We start from the raw sequence: 21643 nt of genomic DNA on the forward strand, positions 1-21643 counted from the left end.
AAATGACCCTAAAATTGTTAGGATCCCCTAACAATACCTACCCTGTTCTGGAAGCTGTGTGGTCGTGCAGTGCCATTGCCAAGGTCCTCTACTTGCCATGTCTGAATTATTGCCAGAATGATGACCAGAAGTTCAGGAAAGGGGAGTAATTATTTTAGGATTCAAACAAAAATCAGAAGGAATTGGAATTCTCAAAATGAAACGTAGCTGAGGTGCAAAGTAATAAAGGGTCGAATGATGCAAAAGAAAGGGTTCCAAAAGTTTGGGTGCGTGCATGCACACACACGTGTGTGTGTAGCATATGTAGTATATATAATATAAATGTATAAATTATTCCAAAAAGAAATAATCAGCATGAAAATTCAAAGCAATCATATGTAAAATATACAAAAAGTATGACAACTCGCAAGAACTGTTGGTTACTAGGCCTTATTATGTGTCAGATTCTGCTTTAAATGCTGTCCATACAGTGTGTTATTTCATTTTAATCCTCATAACAACCCTGTAAAACAGATACTATTCTTATTTTGCAGATAAGGAATCTAAAGCTTGGTGAGGTTAAGTCACTTGCTCAGGGTTCATGCCAAGAGTAGCAAAATGAGGAATCAAATCAGGGCCTGCCTGCCTCCCAGGTGAGGTCTGACCATTACCTTGTGCTGCCTCCCAGTGGCAAGAGCTGGTAATTACCAAACATGAATTCTAGCTGTTCCTCCTTCATTTCTCTAAAACTGTTTCTACCTATGAGATGAGATGGGTTGGGCAAAAATGATCTCCAAAGTCCATTTTTTACCCAGCATTCTTCATTGCACCAGATTTGCAAAAATATGTCCACGTATCAAATCGATTCTTAAGTATCCTGACTTCATGACCAAATTGATGCCGATTTATTCAGCCCGGAATTTATAAATTACACATTATGACTCATTTGTGTCACCTTTGCATTCTCGGCACTGGGAACAGTTGTCTTTCACACCAGAGGGTCTCAGAAACGACTAGCACATCCTCAGGGACCTATGTAAGACCATTAAGCCACCTCCATACTTGTCTTTTTTGGAAAAAGGAAAGAAAAACTGGGGGAAAAATGGAGCTAATGGAGCTAGAATTGAAGTTAAAGATAATTTATTCAGTTCACTCTCTTTGTTTTACAAGTGATTAAATTAGGCCCAGAGACGACATTTTTGTTATATCGATATTGGTATTACCAGTATTATAATTACTACTGTCCTCATTTTCATCTTCTAAGGGTCCGACTGGCTGAGAATTCCTCCTCCTTTATTCACTGTGAACTGTCCCAGGAGAAGCAGTGTCAGAGGCTCTTGCCTTTTTTTTCTGAGCTGGAGATTTAGGAAACACAGCCCTCTGCCCTCTTTTAGGCCCCACTCCACACACACACACACACACACACACACACACACACACCCCCCTCATTCAGGAATTCCACCCTTAATCTTTAGATTATGGACAATTATTTTCCTTAGTGTATACAATTTTGAGAAAAAATTACTTACAAAAATTTGGGGTGGGGGGACTTCCCTGGTGGTGCAGTGGTTAAGAACCCACCTGCCAATGCACGGGTCACAGGTTCGAGCCCTGGTCCAGGACGATCACACATGCCGCGGAGCAACTAAGCCCGTGCACCACAACTACTGAGCCTGCACTCTAGAGCCTGTGAGCCACAACTACTGAGCCCGTGTGCCCCCAAAAAAAAAAAAAAAGAATAATACGTCTTGACCAAATGGGGGTTATTCCAGAAATAAAGGACTAGTTTAACATATGAAAGCCAATGTAATTAATGACATTAACAAAATAAATGAGAAAAAACAATAAATGAGAAAAATGAGCAAAATTCAAATAAACCTACAAACAGACTATTGATAATTAAGAAATTTATCAAGGGTCCTGGATCACTATACAAAAATCAGTTGTATTTCTATATGAGAGTGACAAACAAGCAGAAAATAAAATTTAGAATTACCGTTTACCATAGCATCAAAACATAACATATCTCTAAATAATCTAATGAAAGATGTATAAAATGTCTGCACTGAAAACTGCAAAGCATTAATGGGAATTTTTTTAATAGACTTAAGTAAATAGAAGGGTGTACCCTAATCATTGACTGGAAAATTCAATGTTGTTAAGATATCGGTTCTCCGAAAATTGATTTATAAATTCAGGGCAATTCCAATAAAATCCTAATCGTTTTTCTTTTTTGTTGGGGAGCTGGGTAGAAATGGATAAGCTGATTCTAAGATTTATATGGAAGTGCAAAGGACCTAAAATGCCCAAGGAAATACTGAAGAAGTAGAACAAAGCTAGTGCATTTAATCCACTAGATATAAAACATACTAAAAAACCACAGATATTAAGACAATGCAGTACTGTTACTAGAATACACAAAGAGACCAATATAATAGAAATAAGAGTTCAGAACAGATGCACAAGCCTCCTGCATCTCATTTGTGAGGGAAAAACTCCACTGCAATTCAGTGGGAAAAGGTACATGGGGCTGGGTCAGTTGGACAGTTATACAGAAAAAACAAACAAACCTGAACCCCCTACCTTATACCAACCTAAATATAAAAGTTGAGGCAACTTATAAAAGAAATATAGGAGAATAATACAGGAGAACATCGTCATAAGAGTAGGCAAATATTTCTTAAAAATGCAACAAAAACTACTAATAAAAAATAAAATATAATTAAATTGGACATCATTAACAGAACATGCATTCATGAAACAACACCACAAGACAGTGAAAAAGAAAACCACAGAATGAGGGTTGATATGTGCAATACATGCTTTAACAACAGACTCATATTCAGAATATATAAAGAATTCCTACAAATTAATAAGGAGACACAGACAAGCCAATTAAATGATAGGCAAAACACTTGAACTTTACCATAGAAGAATATTAAAGTGGCCAAAATTAAGCACAAAAGTTGCTCAATATCATCAGTAAGAAGAATTACAAGTTAAAAGTACAATGAGATAACACTTCCCATTCAGTAGAATGGCTAAGACAGAAAGACTGAAAATACTGGGTGTTTGATAGTAATGTGGTATAACTAAAACACTTACAGTGTTTCTAATAGTGTCAATGTGTATAACCACTTTGGAAAAATGCTTGGTGGTACTCTGCAAAACTAAACATGCATATACTCTGCAACCCAGCAATTCCTCTTCTAGGTATATACCTAATAGAAATGAGTGCATATGTCCTATAAAATACACATAAAACAACATTCATAGCAACTTTATGCATAATAACTAAAGGCTGCAAACAACAAATTCTCATCAATATTACAATGAAAGTAAGTCTTGTGTCCACACAATAGAGCCCTAGAGAAATGAAAGATAACTACTACTACACGCAACAATATTAATGAATCCTGAGGAAAAAATATTGAGTAACAGAGGCAGAAACAAAAGAATACATAATGTATTACTCCATTTATATAGAATGCAAAACAAATAAGACCTATCCAGGTCAGAATAATGGTTACTTCTAAGGGTAATGTTTCTGATTGGAAAGAATAATTAAATAAGCAATTGGAGATATTACATAACATCTCAGAAAACAGATAAACAATAAGACGAAAATAAGAACTGACCTAATTCGGTTAAGAATTTGAGATAAAAGACAAAACATCTCAGAAGTAAAGATTAAATTACTAGGTGCCTAAGGGAGAATAGGATGACCAAAAAAATGTCATAAGGGACATCACAAATAGAAATCACAAGTAGGAATGAGAAAAGCCAAGAAAACGGAAGCAGAGAGACAAGAATGCAAATCAAATCTAACACAAATATAAGTAGAATACCTGAAGAAGAAAAATGAAATACAAGAACTAGAATACGTAAAACTATAATTTAAGAAAGCTTTCCTGAAAAATAGAAGTACCGAATCTACATATTAAAAAGGTATAGCACATATATGAAAACAGACTCCAAGTCATAACCAAAGAAATTATTATAATTTATAGAAAAAATCTTCTGAACCTCCAGGGAAAATGACCAAATCACTTACCAAAGGAAGAAAATCAAGTTGGCATCAGGTTTCTTGACAGTAACATTTACCGCAGGAATATAATGGAGAAACATCTACAATAAAACAAGAAAAGAGAGTGTGAAATGAGGCTTTTATATCCAAGCAACCTTCCTTCACATATCAAAGCTACAGAAAAATAGTTTTGAACATGCAAAAACTCAGGGGATATGACCGATGAGCTCCTTGTGAGGAAGCTCATACTTGGAAAAACTGGTAAAAGGAAATTAGTAGGGAGCATTAAATATATTTAACTGAAGATCTAAGACTAAAACAAAGGTGAGAATAAGGGTGAAAGAACAGTATGTAAACATTAAACCACCTGACAAAGTAAAAACAGCACAACTTAAAAAGGAGAAAAAAAGAAAGGAAAAAGTATGATTAGTTCCTTGATTTACTTGTAAATAAGTGTTGGGAAACAGATTATATCATTTCAAGCTAAAAAAATAAAATAACAAGAGCCAAATAGCAGAAGGAGGGAGAGAGGGGAGAAAGGATGGAAAGGAGGGGAGGGGAAGGGGAGACAAGGAAGAAGGGGAGGAAGGAATGAAGGAAGGAAAAAAACATGAAATGAATAAAAATGGGTTTCTATTGGGGTGGAGGGAAATTATGTGAGAGAGAGAGATAGAAACAATATTTTTCTGATGACACATTTATATAGTTTTCACTTTTGAACCACATAAATTTACATATTTTAAAGAATAAAATTAATTTTTAAAACTCTAAAATCAATAGTAAACTGATACTAGTGAACCTAACTAGATATGTAATTAGTAACATAACACTGCAAGGAAAAAAAATAGTTACATGACTTTAAAACAGTACTTTAACCATATCTCTTTAATAGGCTATAAGGATAAGAACTACAAAGAAATATTCACATTTATTTAGTGACTTTATTATAATCAGTAATAATAGAATTTTGAAATTTTTAATGTATATTGTAGCATAAGTCAAATAAGCAATCTTGTTAGGAAGAAAAGATCTTCAGAGCAGGAGAAAAGAGTTTGAAATTAATATTAAGTAAAATCTTATAATGTTGATTTAATTTGATGACATCAGTATAATTACTTTGAAATATGTAAACATTTTCATCTTTATGCTTTGAAAGTGCCCAGGAGAAATGATGCCCTGGCCATCAGAATATTGTTTTGAAATGCCATTGGTTATTAAAGGTTCCTTGAAGAAATAGCTGATTCCAGGTCTCTGGTAAAATAGTACAGGTAATTTTGAGACATCTCGTTCTGCCAGAAAGCAAGAAAATAAAGATAATGTAATTACATAAAAAGACACAGGGAAGTCAAAAGGGTTCCTACTGGCCAAAGTTTGAACAACTTAAGCATCAAAAAGCATAATAAAAGGGCAACATGAGAAATCCTGTGGTGATGGATATGTTCTATATTTTACTATGCTATTGTACTATAGTTTTGCAAGATGTTACTACAGTATTGGGAGAACTGTGTAAAGGGTACATGGATTCTGTCTGTATTATTTCTTACAACAGCACATGAATCTATAATGATCTCAAAATTTAAATTTTTATTTAAAAAAGAATAATAAAAATAAGAATAGAGCAGAAATCAATGACAGTGAAAACAGGAAATCAACAGAGAAAAATCAGTAAAACCAAAATCTGATTCTTTGAAAAGATCAACAAAATCAATCCCTCTAGGCAGGGTAACTAAGAAAAAATGGAGGAGTTCACAAATTAATATCAGAGATGAAAAAGGAGACATTACTACAGAACCCATGGACATAAAGGTAAGAAATGAACACAGTGAACAACTCTATGCCACAAATGTGATAACCCAGATGAAATAGAGTATTCCTTGAAAGATACAGTCTGTCAAAATTCTCACAAGAAGAACAGATAACAAGTATAGGCATATATATATAAAATAAATTGCTTCAAGAATTAATAACCTTCCAAAACAGAAAACACCCAGCCCAGATGGGTTTACTGGTGAATTCTATCAAACACTGATGGAAGAAATTATGCTAATTCTCTACAATCTTTCAGAGGATAGAAGCAGATGGAACAATTCCTAACTCATTATATGAGGCCACCTTTATCCTAATACCAAACAAAGACAAAGACATTATAAGGAAGGAAAACTGCAAACCAATATTTCTCATGAACACAAATGCAAATATCCTCCAAAAAATTAGCAAATTGAGTCCAACAACATCTAAAAAGAATTACACACAATGACCAAGTGGGATTTATCCCAGGTGTGCAAGGCTTGTTCACCATTCAAAAATCAATTAATATAATCTATCAATACACTAAAAAAGAAAAATCACATGGTTATATCAATAAGTGCAGAAAAAGCATTTAACAAAATCTAACACCCATTTATGATAAAAACTCTCAGTAAACTAGGAACAGAGAGAAGCTTTCTCAACTTGATAAAGAATAGCCAAAAAAATCCCACAGCAAACATCATAGTTAATAATGAGAAACTCAAAATGTTCCCACTAAGATCAGGAACAAGCCAAGGATATATCCTCTTCTTTTCAATGTCATACTGGAAGTCCTAGCTCATGCAATAAAATAAGAAAAGGTAATAAAAGGTATACAGACTGGGAAGGAAGAAATAAAACTGTCCTGTTTCTCAGATGACATGATCATCTATGTAGAATATTTGAAAGGGTTAGCAAAAAAAAAAAAAAAAATCTCCTGGAAATAATAAATGATTATAGCAAGACATCAAGATACACTTTAATATACAAGTCATTCACTTTCTTATATATCATCAATGAACAAGTAGAATTTGAAATTAAAAACAATACCATTTACATTAGCACCCACCAAAATTAAATACTCAGGTATAAATCTAACAAAATATGCATAAGATCTATATGAGGAAAACTACAAAACTGACGAATGAAATCAAAGATCTAAATAAATGGAGGGATGTTCCATATTTATAGATAGGAAGACTCAATATTGTCAAGGTATCAGTTTATCTCAACTTGATCTATAGATTTAATGCAATCTCATTCAAAATCCCAGCAAGTTATTTTGCATATATCAACAATCAATTCTAAAGTTTATATAGAGAGGCAAAAGGTCTAGAATAGACAACAAAATATTAAAGAAGAATAAAGTTGGAGGACTGAAACTACCTGACTTCAACACTTATTATAAAGCTACAGTAGGGCTTCCCTGGTGGCGCAGTGGTTGAGAGTTTGCCTGCCGATGCAGGGGACACAGGTTCGTGACCCGGGTCGGGAAGATCTCACATGCTGCGGAGTGGCTAGGCCCGTGACCCATGGCTGCTGAGCCTGCGCGTCTGGAGCCTGTGCTCCGCAACGGGAGAAGCCACAACAGTGAGAGGCCCACGTACCGCAAAAAAAAAAAAAAAGAAAAAAAGCTATAGTGATCAAAACAGTGTAGTATTCACAAAGCAAAAACCTAGACTAGATATACAAATGATAAAGAGAAAGGAATCTAAGCACACTACTACAGAAAATCAACCAATCACAAAGGAAGAGAGCAAAGAAAGAAGAAAGGAAAAAGGAATTACAGTCAGAAAAATTAACAAAATGGAAATAGTTAAGTCCATACCTAACAATAATTACTTTAAATATAAATGTACTAAATTCTCCAATTAAAATATATACAGTGGCTGAATGGATAAAAGCAAACAAACAGAAAATCAAGACCAAACTATTTGCTGTCTACAGGAGACACAGTTCAGCTTTAAGTACACACAGAGATTGAAAGTAAAGACATGGAAAAATATATTCCATGCCAATGGAAATGAAAGAAAGCAAGGGTAGCTATACTCATAAAAGACAAAATAAACTTTAAGCCAAAGACTGTAAAAAGATACAAAGAAAATCATTATATAATGATAATTATATCAAGAGGATATGACATTTGCAAATATTTATGCACCCAACATAGGGTCACCTAAACATACAAAGCAAATATTAATGGACCTGAAGGGAGAACCAATCACACTCTTTGGTATCTGCCAAAAAGAGTTGAAAATTTATGTCCATACAAAAACCCACACATGGATGTTTATAGCAGCTCAGTTCATAATTGCCAAAAGTGGTAAGCAATGAAGAGGGCCTTCTCTAGATGAATGGATAAACTGTGGTCTATCCAGACAATGGAATATTATTCAGCACTGAAAAGAAACCCGCTATCAACTCATGAAAAGACAGGGAGGAACCTTATATGCCTAATACTATGTGAAAGGAGCCAGTCTGAAAAGTCTGGATGATTCCAATTATATAACATTCTGGAAAAGGCAAAGCTATGTAAGCAGTAAAAAGATCAATGGTTGCCAAGAGTTTGGGGGAGGTTGGAAGGAGGAATGAATAGGTGAGGCACAGAGGATTTTTAGGGCACTGAAAACACTCTTTGATACCATAATGATGAATACATGTCATGATACATTTGTCCAAACCCATAAAATGTGCAACACCAAGAGTGAACAGTAATATGAACTATGGACTTTGGGCAATTATGACATGTCACTGTAGGTTCATTAATTGTAGCAGATGTACCACACTGGTGGGGGATGATAATGGGGGGGCTGTGCGTATGGAGTTCAGAGAGTATGTTAATCCTTGAACAACACAGGTTTGAACTGCACGGGTCCACTTATATGCAGATTTTTTTCAATAAATAGGAACTGCAGTACCACACGATCTGCAATCGGTTGAATCCTTGGATGTGGAACTGCCTATACAGAGTGCTGACTATAAAGTTATACGTATATTTTTGATTGCTTGGGGCTCGGCACCCAAACCCCTGCATTGTTCAAGGGTCAGCCAGCTATGGGAAATCTCTGTACTTTATTGGTCTCTGTATGTTTACCCTCTCAATTTTGCTGTGAACCTAAAATTTCTCTAAAAAAACATAAAGTCTTAGCGAAACTGATCAGGACCCTGTGGGGCTCCTGGGCACAAAAGTCTTTCCATATCCCCTGCACAAGTCTTTCCATGTCCCCTGTTTCTTATTTGTATGAAGTAGGCTTCCTTCAGCCTCCGTGACCTTCCCTAATTTCCAAAGGGCAGGTTCAAATAGTTGTCAATCAGAGTAGTGAGGGGTTGAGGAGACAAGGGAGGAGCAGTCAAGAAACAAGAGTGCAGCCTTGGGGCAGGGTCCTGGTTCCCCTCAAGGGATACTTAATACTACCTCAAGGATACCTTTGGGACAGGGTCCTGGCTCCTCCTCAAGGGATACCTAACACTACCTCAAGGATACCTTTGGGACAGGGTCCTGGTTCCTCCTCAAGGGATACCTAACATTACCTCAAGGATACCTTTGGGACAGGGTCCTGGTTCCTCCTCAAGGGATACCTAACATTACCTCAAGGATACCTTTGGGACAGGATCCTGGTTCCTCCTCAAGGAATACCTAACACTACCTCAAGGATACCTTTGGGACAGGGTCCTGGTTCCTCCTCAAGGAATACCTAACACTACCTCAAGGATACCTAACACTACCTCAAGGATACCTAACACTATCTTTGAGCTCTTCTGCAGAACTAAACCCCCCACCAAATGGAAGATGTTACCTACTTAATGAAGCATTCTTCATTCCAGAGAGAAGGTCACAGAAGCCCATCACAAAACCACCTGAAGCCAGGCGACCTCTGGATTGAAGGAATGCAGGCCTTGCAAGCACCCTGATCCTTATCAGCAGCCCTGCTCCTTGACTATAATACTCCCCACAAACCCCCCTGGCTTGAGACACACTGTTTTGAGGGCATTAGCCCGCCTTTGCCTGGAAAAGCAATAAAGTTATTCCTTTCTACTTCATCCAAACTCTGTCTCCGAGATTCAATTTGGCGCCGGCATACAAAGGCCAATTTTCGGTATCATTAGTAAAAAATAAAATAAAATGAAATAAATTATTGTAACAAAAAAGAAGTGTAATTGATTTGGGCACATTTAAATATATAATAATTCATGAGTCCAATATGGTACTCACAAAATAGAATCTCCCTCCAAAAATTTCATTGCTGTTACTGAAGGTGACTATTATACCAATCCCATACTCTGAAAACCATTAATTAGAGAAAAGGAATTAAGGATACCCTGACATTCAAGAAGAAACTATATTTCAGAGCAACAAAACGGCCCCAGCTCATAGGGAAAGCTTTTCCGTACCCTTATAGAAGAATGATACCTAATAAGTGTAAAGGAAATGGTAGAAGTGGGAAAATCACCATTTTGTCACTCTGAACGAAATAATTGATTCAAGGTTATAATGATTAATGCATGCTAAAATCATCAGGTGAAAGGACAATGGGGAACTGAATATTCACATAGTGCAAAAGTATTATTTCATAGTTAATTTACTAGTCCCAAGGGGAAAAACATCACTTTACAATGGAAAGTTCTGGCTGTCACCACTTTATTCAAAGGGACAATACTTAACATTACTAACAGTGGAACAACCAGATATGATATGACCCCTGGTGTAATGCAAATGAAGAATACAGTATCACCTATAAAATATTTAATCCAGCTTTTAGATCTCATTTCCAGTTTACAGGAAATAAAATTTACCACCAGAAACAATTAGACAAATCAAGAATATAGGATATCCTGTAAGACAACAGTTCTGGTATCTTCAAAAGCCAAAGTCATGAAAGAGTGAGATTATGTGTTAAATCAAAATAGAATTATGAAATATTAAAGCCAAAAGTAACGCCTAGTGTTTGACTGGATCCTGGTTAGACAGAACCCCTGACATCAGAATATGAACTGGGCATTAGATGATGTTCAGAATTATTGCTAATTTTCTTAGGTGTGCTCATGGAATCATGGTTGTGCAAAAAAATGTTCTTTCTGGAACTGAATACTGAGGGAGGTATACGTAAAAACATCATGGTGTCTGTAATTTATTTTAAAATATTTCAGCAAAAGAAAAACTTAAATAGGGCAAAATAATAACACCTGTTTAACTGAGGTGATGGGTATATGAATGCTCGTACTCTATTCTAATTGTTTTTCTGTACATTTGAAAACTGTATTTATTGCTTCTCTCCCATTTTGTCTATTCTTCCTTTTGGGGACAAAAAACCATAATGGCAGTTAGAAATATTTCCTAATAGACGAAAGGAAAAGCCAACTCCAGTGGCTTAAATAAATCGGGGTTTTATATTTTCTCTCAGCAAGAAGTCCTGAGGGAAGCTGACGTCAGCACCAGAGTCTGTGACGTTCCCTCGGCCTTCCTCTCATCCTTATAAAATCATTTATTCTGTCACAAAATGGTGATTTCCCCGACTCTACTGTTTCCTTGGCGCACTAGCTAGCATTCCTCCACGGGGCAAGCCTGGCCATTGTCCATGTCAAATCAGGAAAAAGATGGAAGGAAGAGGAGGCAGAACTAACAGACTTGCCCTGGGTCTCACTGGCAAGGATTTCAGGCTAAGAGAGCAAGGATGTGGGTGCTTCCAGCCCCTACAGGACAGGCAGGCAAAGGCAGGGAGAACTTGGACCAGGTGCAGTGTGCTGGCTCCTGCTGTCTGCTGTGACCTTTGTGGACCTCACTATTTGTCCTCCAGGTCTCAGCCTCTCGGATTTCCCATCCTTTTACTTCTTTGCCGCATTCTGGGAAATTTATTAAGAGCTATGTTTCAGTTCAGAATCTTTTCTTTAGTTTTGTCTGACTGACGTTTTCGAAGTTTTTTCTGAACTTCTCATTTTAGTGAGGCTTTTTCTATTACTAGAACTCCCGATTGCCTGTATTCTCTCCTTACGGTTTCTATACTTTACCTTCTTAAAACATTTTTTATTTATATGGAGACAGATTTCTGATTCCACGATGCCAGGTCGGGGGAGGTCTTCCCCACAGTGCACTCCTGGCCCTTCTCCCCTTCTGGGGACACAGAGTCATTTATTGGACCACCTGGGATGCTCTGCTCAGCTCTGCCCTTTTCCTCTTGGGAACAAGCTTCCCACAAGTGAGGTGTCCTCTGCACCAGACATGCTCTCCCATCACACGCCCAGCACTACTTGTGCCTGGGTGGGTAGCATCTGCCTAATTCTGGGGTTCAGCCCACTTTCTGCAGATATAAACCACATCCTCCATCTTAGCTACACGCAGTGTTTTGTCACAGATGGTATTTTAGCCTCTATCTGCCTCTTTGACTCATTCCTCTTTTTTTTTTTTAATAATATACGTGGGGAACACGTCAAACCCTCCATATTTACTTTATATTATTTATCAGATTATTTTACTATGATCTTAAGTTGTTGAGGAACTTTGTGCTGCTGACTCACTGGTGGTGGAAGATTTCCTCACATGATTTCACAATATCTCACTGAAAGCCCATCCAAGCAAAGCTTCATTTCCATTGGACTCTGTGAAGCTTGGGAAACTGAAGTGTCCCACAAGTCACGAATGATGCCATGAGTGTTTCTGTGAGGTATCTGAACGATAGTACTTACCTGGGACCCATTTTTATACTAATTTCACACGCCTGGGCCTTCCCCATGACGCTCCTAGCAGAGCACAGTCTGGACTTGACATCCCTCAGGCTCCTTTTCTTCCACTCAGAGCCACTGGAGTCACATTTCCTTGCTGTCACCCTGGGCAGTGTTTACAAGATCCTTTTTCTCAGGGACTCCAGCCTTTCCAAGATTCCGGTTTCATGCAGGGAGGAGTCTTGGGGTTACCTCTTTATCTCAAAGTAAGCCTCCTGCCTCCAATTTTATTGCAGCGTGGAGATTAATCCCCAAGTTCCTAATATTTAAGTTGGGGGGATCGTCTCTGTCTTTTATCCTCTGGCAAACAAGATTCCCACAGGGTGAGGTGTTCTTTGCCTGGGATTGAAATTTTCAGGCAGCTTTCTTTTTTAGGGTATCTTGTTTTAGTATCAGAATCATGCTTATATTCCACAAAATGAATTTGAAAACATTCCCAATACAGTAATGATCTGAGACAACCAGCTTGCAATTACACAAATTAAGATACAGCTCCCAGGCTGCACACCTCCACAGGACCCTGTCCTCAAGCAGGAGCAGCCCAAGTTCTCATTTGGGGGTAGGGGAGGGCGAGTAAATGGAACATCACATCTTACCATGCTAAATAGTTCCACCCCACTTAGGGGTACTGTTTTTTTTTAATTGAGGTGAAATCCACAAAACATAAAATTAATTGACTTAAAGCGAAAAATTTAGTACATTCGTAATGTTGTGTAACTACCATCTCTATCATATAGTTCCAAAACATTTTCATCACCCCAAGTTGTTTAGGGCAGAATTGGCATGATACTTATGTGTCAGATTCAGTTTGCCCACATTATTTTTTAGAGCAAGGAGATTATTTGATATTTAAATGTAAGCAAAAACTTACCTAAAGAAGTTAATTGGACCCGGACATTTTTTGGAGGTCGTTAATTAACTACTTGAACAATCTTCTCAAGGACTATGGGTTAAATAGGTTTTCTAGTTCTTCCTCAATTTTAACTCCTATTTCCTAAGAATATCATCTGTTTCACTGAGATGTCTAAACTTATCAAAATAGTATCTAGCTATTGTATATTTCCCTATAATTAATTAGGGAAATTATAGCTTCTCCAAAGCTGTTTTATCTTTCTTGGTCTTACAGCTCTCTTATGTTGTACTTTCTGGTTTTTATGCTTCCCTTGAGAATTCTTTTGACTTGTCTTCTCTTATATGGACCACATGTATTCTCCACCCTTGCCCCTTGGAAGTGATTCAGCTTGGTTTCACTTTTAGTATCAGTAATATTTCCTGTTTGATACCTGCAACTATATTGCTCTATGGCAAACTGTGTTTGACATGACAGGAACTTGATAAATGTTTATTAAATGAATGAGTATCACATCAATTCTGCCTTGAACACACCCAGCATATACTACATTCCACCATATTGTACTAGCTATCATTATAATCCTATCTTTCCTTCCATTAATTCTTCCTCCACACTACAGGTCTTCGTTTTACTAAGAGATTTGATCATGACCCATCCTTTCTTAAAAATGGCCAATGGCTCTCTAATGCCAAACTCTTCAGAGAACTTTGCCTGCTTTTCTACTTCACTTCCAGTTTTATAAACTGTCCACATGAGCCCTGTCTCTGAACAGGCCCTCATATTCACACTTCGGTACCTTTCCAATCCACTCCCTGTACACTTCCTGTTGAGTCTCACACCCAACCCCTCAGAGGTCACTGCCTCTCTGACTTCCTGTCCCCATAGCACGAACTACTCCCTTACTCTGTTCCCAGTCTTTTAAATGTAACTCTTTTAGAAAATTTAGTACATTAATTATACTTCAATTGTTTCCTTCCATTTCAGATGAAGAACCCCTTAGACCAAAGAGCAATTATTCATCTTTTATACCAATAACTGTTACAATGCTTGGTACATAATAGTACCAAGTAATTAGTACTTTAATAGGTGCTTGAAAAGGCCTAAGCCCAATTTCTAACACTAGACAATTTCTGCTCCAGTGAAAGTTAAATCTACCTCTCCACACTAACTTGGAGCCCCAATCACAGCCTTTTCCCCTAGGAAATGTGTTGAGTTAGTAACAGAATCTCTCCCAGGAGAAACCCCCCGCCCCATACACGTAATTTTGCATTTCATTTCATGGGCCCTGACAATCAAGTTCCACGGTCTCAACACTGTGGCTGGAAATTGAAGTTTCCCTACTCACAGAAGAGGGGCTGGCTCAGTGGAAAGGCCAGGCTGTGAGAACACAAAATCAAGTTCTAATAATGGCTCCTACACTCAGCACAAGTTAATACTTCAGCTTTAAGACTCAATTCCCAATTTTTTAAATGTGACTATGTACCTACTTTGCTAATTTGTCCTCACTGCACATTCATGAAACACCTAGCACAATACGGACATAAAAATTTCTTTTTAATTACAACTGTGTCATGAAACAGGCATGGAATCTCCCTGCCAGTTTCACGAGAGAGACGTAATAATGCAGCTGTCCCTTCCCACTTGCAAAAGGAATGGGAAAAGGAGTATTCATAATCCAAATACTGCTAATGTGGGGGCCATTTGTATTTAAAAGTAAAACCTATTATTTTATATAATTCTTTTTCAATATATTCAAATAAATATTTAACCTTAAACACCTTAGGTTTGTAGTAGTGTGACTGTTGTCTATCTTCTCACGATGGTGTATCAAGAGATTCATGGGACTCCCATGATCAGAATTCCCTTTATTTCCTTCTATATTAATGTCCTCTTTGTAAACATAACCACCAGACTGCACCTGACAGATAACAATCAAACAAGTGTCTTTTCAGTAACAGCCATAACTTTGGAATCTAAAATTCATTGAAAACTATTACCTCCCAGCCTCAACCCATATCGATTGCTAAATCAACACAATGAAAAACAAGCTTCAGAGGTTTCTCCAGATATTTAATGCAAGATGCCACGTAGCCACAGTCCAAGAGAGGCGGTTACCATTAGGGGAGTGATAGCCCTACTGAATGAAACAAATCAAAATACCGTGATACAGCTACAAGCCTTATACAGATGTATTTCTGTTCTAATTATAATGTAGCCAGTTTGATAAATAAGGTTGCCTCTTGTGCTTTTTGCGTACTTTAGGTTATATACCTTATAGATGAGACAGTCAACCTGACTGGTTTAAGAGCTCTAAAGAGTATTAAAGAGCATTATTTTTACTATAGACCATTTTTTTTCCAATTAAGAATGGGAAGACACAGCCTTTGGTATAAATAACTTATTCCCATGACAGTATTTAAAGGATATCATCAGTGTTGGTTGTCAGTTGTGCAGTCTCTTGGTAAGGGGGTAGCTAGGGCCTCTTTGCTCTCAGTGAGTGCTCTGGGCTGATGGATAAACACACTGAACTTAACACCCTGGTTGTTGGCAGCTCTGACAAAACCACTATTGGCAGTCATTGTGATGGCTTTTAGGGTGTCTCCTGTCCCAAAAATCGTTAAAGAGCGGCTGTTGATTTTTGAACTGGACACTAGTTTCAAGGCACGCTCAGAAGGCTGGTCTGGGACCACGTTAATTCGCTTAATTAGCATAGCAGCCCGCTCTCTCTCCCCGGGTCCTCCTAAGGTATCTAGGATAGACTGAAAGTCCTTGACGGCAGATTCGCAGGCAAACAACTCCTTGTCCTTCATAAATGCCTCCAGCTGTGGCAGAACCTGCTCTTTCCTCTCTTGCTCTGCTTGTTCGGTGAGCACTTTTTCTCTGAAGATAAAGTGGCAGCCTCCATAGCTGAGGGCGGATACATATGTGATTAAAGTAGTGATGTCCAGGTTGGCTCTTGTGCACACGTCAACCTTGATCTCCGTTGGAAACGCGACACTGGCTAGGATGTTTTCTCGGTCTACTCTGGTCACCCGCAAAAGTTCGGGGCCATCATCGTCTGATTCGCTCTCGCTGGCCTGGAGCTCTTCACGGGGCTCTAACAGAGAGTTCACGGCTACTATGTCTCCCCTCACAGATACACCCATTTCTTTCAGCTTCTCGGCCATGGGGCTGGAGACACTGTTGTAAAATGCGAAGACGATGTGAGGGTTGCTGTACTGCACCGGCTGCTGGTGACTGGCCTGGAGGAAGTCTTCAGCCTGCTCAACGATGCTTTTGTCGCCATACTGGCCCCGGCCCAGCCAAATGTTATGCAGAGCTTCAGCCTTCCGGCCGATGGCTTTCACCCAGGTATGACCACCATTGGCAACGACATCCACCACAAGGGTCTGCTTTTCGCCCAAGGTGTCTGTGTAACCAAATACATGGAGAACGCTGACCACATCTTCCAGGTTTTCTGCCGATTCCACGATGGCTCTTAGGTGTGTCAGGTTAGTGCTCTGTAAATGGGACTCCTTAATGGCTACTTTCCCAGCTTCTACCTTCTGCAGAAATTTTAATTCTGCCTTCAGTTTGCTGCACAGCTTGGCACTACCTTCGATGCCACCTTTTCTCGACCTGGAGAGTGACTCTGCTCTCTTCATCAGTTCCTTGGCTATGGCGATCCGCTCACAAAGCATGGAGTGTGCAGACATGCTGACAGCATTATGCCTTTCCTATGAAAAGAAACAAATCAACCGCAAGCAATTCTCCACTCAGGAGTCTAAGACTTCATTCGGACCACAAAGATTATGGAGGCCGGGTCTATGAACCTGGGATTCTGTGTGTCTGATTCTGAAGTGACTCCCTCCTCTGAGAGCTAAGGAAAGGATGATAGCTAGACTTCTGAACTGCTCCTTACGTCCGTTGGGTTCTAACACTCTTTGCGCCTTCATTTCTTCAGCTTGAAGGTCATGGGATCCACAGTATATCCCGGGTTAGGATAAAACGCAGGGGGCTGGCAACCTGCTACATAAGGAATTCCCTTATAAGCAGCCTTACTGTTCGGTTGTCGAGAAATTTTAGTGGAAGGGTCAAGATAAAAATGATTAAGATAAATGTATCCACACAGACTAGCTGGTGAACAAACTGTCCAAAACAGGAGACTCTCTCCTCAATTGACCACGCTAACCTTCCATGAGTGGGTCTCCTTCAACCTGCTGCCTCGTGATTTCCCAGGGGCACACGGTACACACGCCCAGGAATCCAGACCGCCTCGTACCTGCATGTGACGTCAACCCAGGCCATTTCTAAAGACCGAAGGCGCCCACCAACTCGGCTCCCGCACCCACTCCGAGGAAAACGCCCGAAGATAAACTCCACGGAGCAGCCCGCGGCGGCCCGGGCGGGCGGGCCTGAGGTCGGCGGGGCCTTCCGGGCGGGCATCCGGCCCTGCTCGGTCCACCTGCACCGCTGGCCCCGTCGGGCAAGCTCGGGCTCCAAGAGGCCCCACGGCCAGCGCCGGGACGGAGGCGCGGGCAGAGAGCGCTCGGCGACTCGGCGGCTCGGCGCCCGCCACCCGACCCGCCGACCCGGCCCAACCCCCTCCCGGCCTCGGAAGGGGCGCCCGGCTCCCCCACCCCCTCGCCCGTTCCCCGGCTCCTCACCGTCAGCGCCCAAGACCGCGAGCGCGAGCAGGCGGGCACGTGCGCGCGAGGCCGGGACCCGTCGAGTAACCTCACTGGGCAGCCCCTTCCCCACCAGGGCCTCAGCTGCTGCTCCGCTGGCGCGAGCTCCGCCTGCGCCAGCCCCGCCGCCTCGGGCTTTTCCCGCGTCACGTGGCCCCGCGCCGGGTGACGCCGAGCCCGCTATTCCCAGGCGGCAGCGCGGCCTCCAGAGCGGGGCTGACGCTAGCGCGGCGGCCATGTTTGTTAAGGGAAGAGGCTTCTTCCACTCCCGCCGCGAGGCGAGTACGGGGCGCGCGACCGCCTGGCCCCAGGAAAGATGATCTCCCACTGGGGCACCAGCCACTCGATCCCCAGCGTGCCAGGCAGGCTGAACCCGTATCCTAGCATCTAATCATGGTTAGACTTTGCCTGGGGCGGCAGTCGGTGCATTTTGGTGGAGAAAACCTCCCGATCGCGCCCACCTCCTCTCCGCGGGTCAAGTACACCGTTTTGCCATCAAGCTCAAACCCCTACGAGTGCCAGACAGTGGTTGTCGTCTTAGAAAAAGTTTGGCTCATTTTAACAGAAAACTGGCTGGAGAGGTTTGTCAAAGGTTTCACAGCTGTTAAGTGCTGTAGCTGGGATTTCGACCCCACCCCAAAGCACTTGCCACTGAGCCACCACGGGCTCTCCATTAGAAAGTGTCATATTAGAGACGCGCTGCCTTTCTGAAGAGGACAAACGATCGGTGGCTGGCTTCTGAAGGGCTGGGAAATTGATATTAGCTTTAGTAGAGTGTCCAGAGTCACCCATAAAGTAAGGCTAACTTTAAAATTTTAAGAGGACTTTAAAATTAATCCTATGTCTGCCTGCTCCTTTCCTAAACCTTACTTAAATGACAGGAAAGGAATAAACCCACAAGACTAAAAAGAACAAGAGATGATTGCACATGAGATATGTCGATACATTTTTCAAGACAAAGAGCAATAATGACACTTATTCAATGCTTATTATGTGGCAGGCATTGTTCCAAGTGCTTTTCAACATATTTATTCAATCCTCTGAGCCTAAAAGATATGGTTTAGAGTTAAGTCCGCCAGAGAGAGGTTATTTGAAGCCAGGAAGCCTCTCTGCGGAAGTAGTTAGTAGACTACAGATGCCTGGAAGGAAAGGAGGCAGTGAGGAGGGGCTGAAAATGGGCATTGCTTACATGTTGTATAAGGAACAGACACCAAGTCCTCTCTCCCGTCCTGTGGAGCTGGGACAGCTACCCATCCTTCCCCAGGCGGAAGTCGAGTTTATGATGTTGAAGACAGGGAATCAGAGGGGTTCCAGACACATTATGAAAAGAGTTTAAGTTTTCGTCCTGAACAGTAAAATGCTGTCGGCCCCTTCTCTGCCCCTCACGGAACGCTGGCACTCCTGTCCCACTCCTCTCATCACCCTCTCCCTCAAACCCTTTTTCTCTGCAGAAACAGAGCAAATGAAAGACCACAGAGAAATGGCTTATAGGTGCTGATATTCGGCATCCCCCAGTAGGTAGGTTTGGGATTCACAAACACAGCACTTCCAAACATTTTTCTGTTTGGAATCTAAAGGAAACAGAAAGCAGAACAACAAAAAAATTTTTTTTAAATATCTTTAACTAGCCTCCTCAGATAGAAGATATTTCAGCCATAAATCAAAGAAGAATTGTTTTTAAAGGGGAGATAATGGAGTATAGGAAAGAGTTCTTCAAAATTAAAAATATCCCAAATCTTAAAAACATCAATAGAAAAGAAGAGTGTAAAAATCTACTAAAAAGTAGATTTAAAAAAATAGGTGAAAAATATAGCAAAAACAAAAGGCTCCAGTATCCAATTAATAGGAGTTTAAATGTGGAGACATTTCTTTCTAACCTAGAATTTTTAAACCCAGCCAATCAAGAGACAAGAGGAGAAGAAAGAGTTTCAAAGACGCAACCAGCTTGGATTAGAGCAGAAAGAGAGGGTTTCAAGAAACTTCTTGGAATGGTGCTGGGGGAGAGGGGCTGCGAAGGGTTGGGTGAGAACTGTCAGATTACCTTGTATCTGACAGTGAGGAAAACTGTGCAGAGGGTTTTGCAATCCCGTTAGGGGGGAACTGGCAAGAATTAGTGACAGCTACAGGGAAAACAAAGCAAAAAAGTGAGGAAAAGCAATCACAGTATACTTACATACCCCTAATAAAAATCTTTTATGCTAAACATTGTGATCTAATTAAAGCAGAAGGGAAGTGAGGGTGGTATAAGAGTTCTAAATTCTCATCTTGCAGAATAAAATGGTTATATGATGGCTGACCTTCAGGAATCCAGAAATAACCACAATAAGCCTACTGTTTTGAAATATGGGAGTACCTGATGGAATACTCAAAATGGGAAAAGTGATGAAACTCAGGGACAGGGCCTTTGATCAAGTGTTAAAAGTTATCTAACTTTTAAAATAGGCTCATGCTTAGGAAGCTATCACTTACTTGGCAGGCAGGTATTGCTGGTTCGATAATAAGGTACTTGAGAGCAGGGTCAAGGGAGGAGTCTGAACTGAAGGAACCGTGTGAGGCAACGTGACATTAATACAGGACCACTGGACTGGGTTTCAGGAAATTAGGATTCTAAACCAAAGGAGTTACCAACTCTTACATGTTCTCAGGCACTTCATTGAGTATCAGCTTGTGTTTCTTTACAACAGGGGCTCAGAGCTTGCCTACATCAGCAAGGAGACGCGTGATAAAGAGGTGAAGTTAAGGCTTAGAGTTGGCGGTTTCAGTCCATGAACATAGTCGAACAATAGATGAAAAATCCTTTGATCACCCTTCTCACCTAATCAGTACCCAATAAGCCAGCACTGGATAAAGATCAATATTACTTTTCTTCCTTATTTCCCTTTCCTTTTCAACTCCCTCTTCCCCCCATGTGTGAATTTTAAACATTTCCATGTTTCACTGCTAATAATTGTTTTGCAAACTTGGATTCACGGTTCAGTTGAGGAACTGGAAGAGGAAAACAAGTGGAAGCAAATTTTTTAAGAGAAGATACAAAAAAATTGGACCAAAAATGGAGAGGGGACTGTATATTAGGAGCATTATGATACTTAAATAAGATTAAAAGAAGCTAGAATCCACTGGCTAGAAATGACAGAAGAGTTGGAGAACATTCAGGGATGCATAATGGGTTGTCAGACCAAAAACTTGAGTTTCCCAAGAAATGGAACAAAAGGGGACAAGAGAAAATTTAGGTCAATGGAAAGAACAAACTGAGAACCAAGGGAGTTCTAGGCAGCTTCAGCTGGGCTAGGCTTTGTACTTAATGGGGCAAAGAGGCAAAGAATAGAACCTGGACACAGATCTGCTTCAGCTAATTCTTCCTTTCTTTATTCCATAGGACTTACTGTGTTAGCACTCAATAAGAACCTCCACGTTGCTTTCTTTTTGTCCTAAATAAAAATGCCTTTACTCTTCCCTTCTTTGATTTGTAGAATTTTGGCATTCCTCTGGTTTCTTAATATGAGACATTAGAGAGAGCCTAAGCAAATTCAAAGGAGCTAAAACTTATGGGGTACTTAACCATTAACCTTGCCAGGCCTTTCACTTGCATAATCAAGTTTAGTCCTGAGAAAA

General features: G+C 40.1%; 1 protein-coding gene across 9 annotated transcripts in view; it reads right to left on the reverse strand.

Annotated features, from left to right (window-relative positions):
- The window catches only part of C9H7orf25 (chromosome 9 C7orf25 homolog), a 324697-nt gene extending 306451 nt beyond the window's left edge, over positions 1–18246 (reverse strand). For 8 of the 9 annotated variants that reach the window (XR_009565153.1, XR_009565151.1, XR_009565145.1 and 5 more), the window contains exons 1-2: positions 18011–18246; positions 4034–4107 (exon numbers count right to left, since the gene is read on the reverse strand). Coding sequence is in view for 1 of the 9 variants with exons in the window: in XM_030871188.2 (XP_030727048.1) it covers positions 15794–17059 (1266 nt within the window). In the remaining 8 variants the exon portion in view is untranslated. Of the gene's footprint in view, positions 1–4033; positions 4108–15413; positions 17081–18010 lie in introns of those variants that run through there. The other variant, XM_030871188.2, reaches the window with a different exon arrangement.
- Positions 18247–21643: the final 3397 nt, after the last annotated feature.

This window comes from Globicephala melas, chromosome 9 (genome assembly GCF_963455315.2).
Source record: "Globicephala melas chromosome 9, mGloMel1.2, whole genome shotgun sequence".
NCBI lineage: Eukaryota > Metazoa > Chordata > Mammalia > Artiodactyla > Delphinidae > Globicephala > Globicephala melas.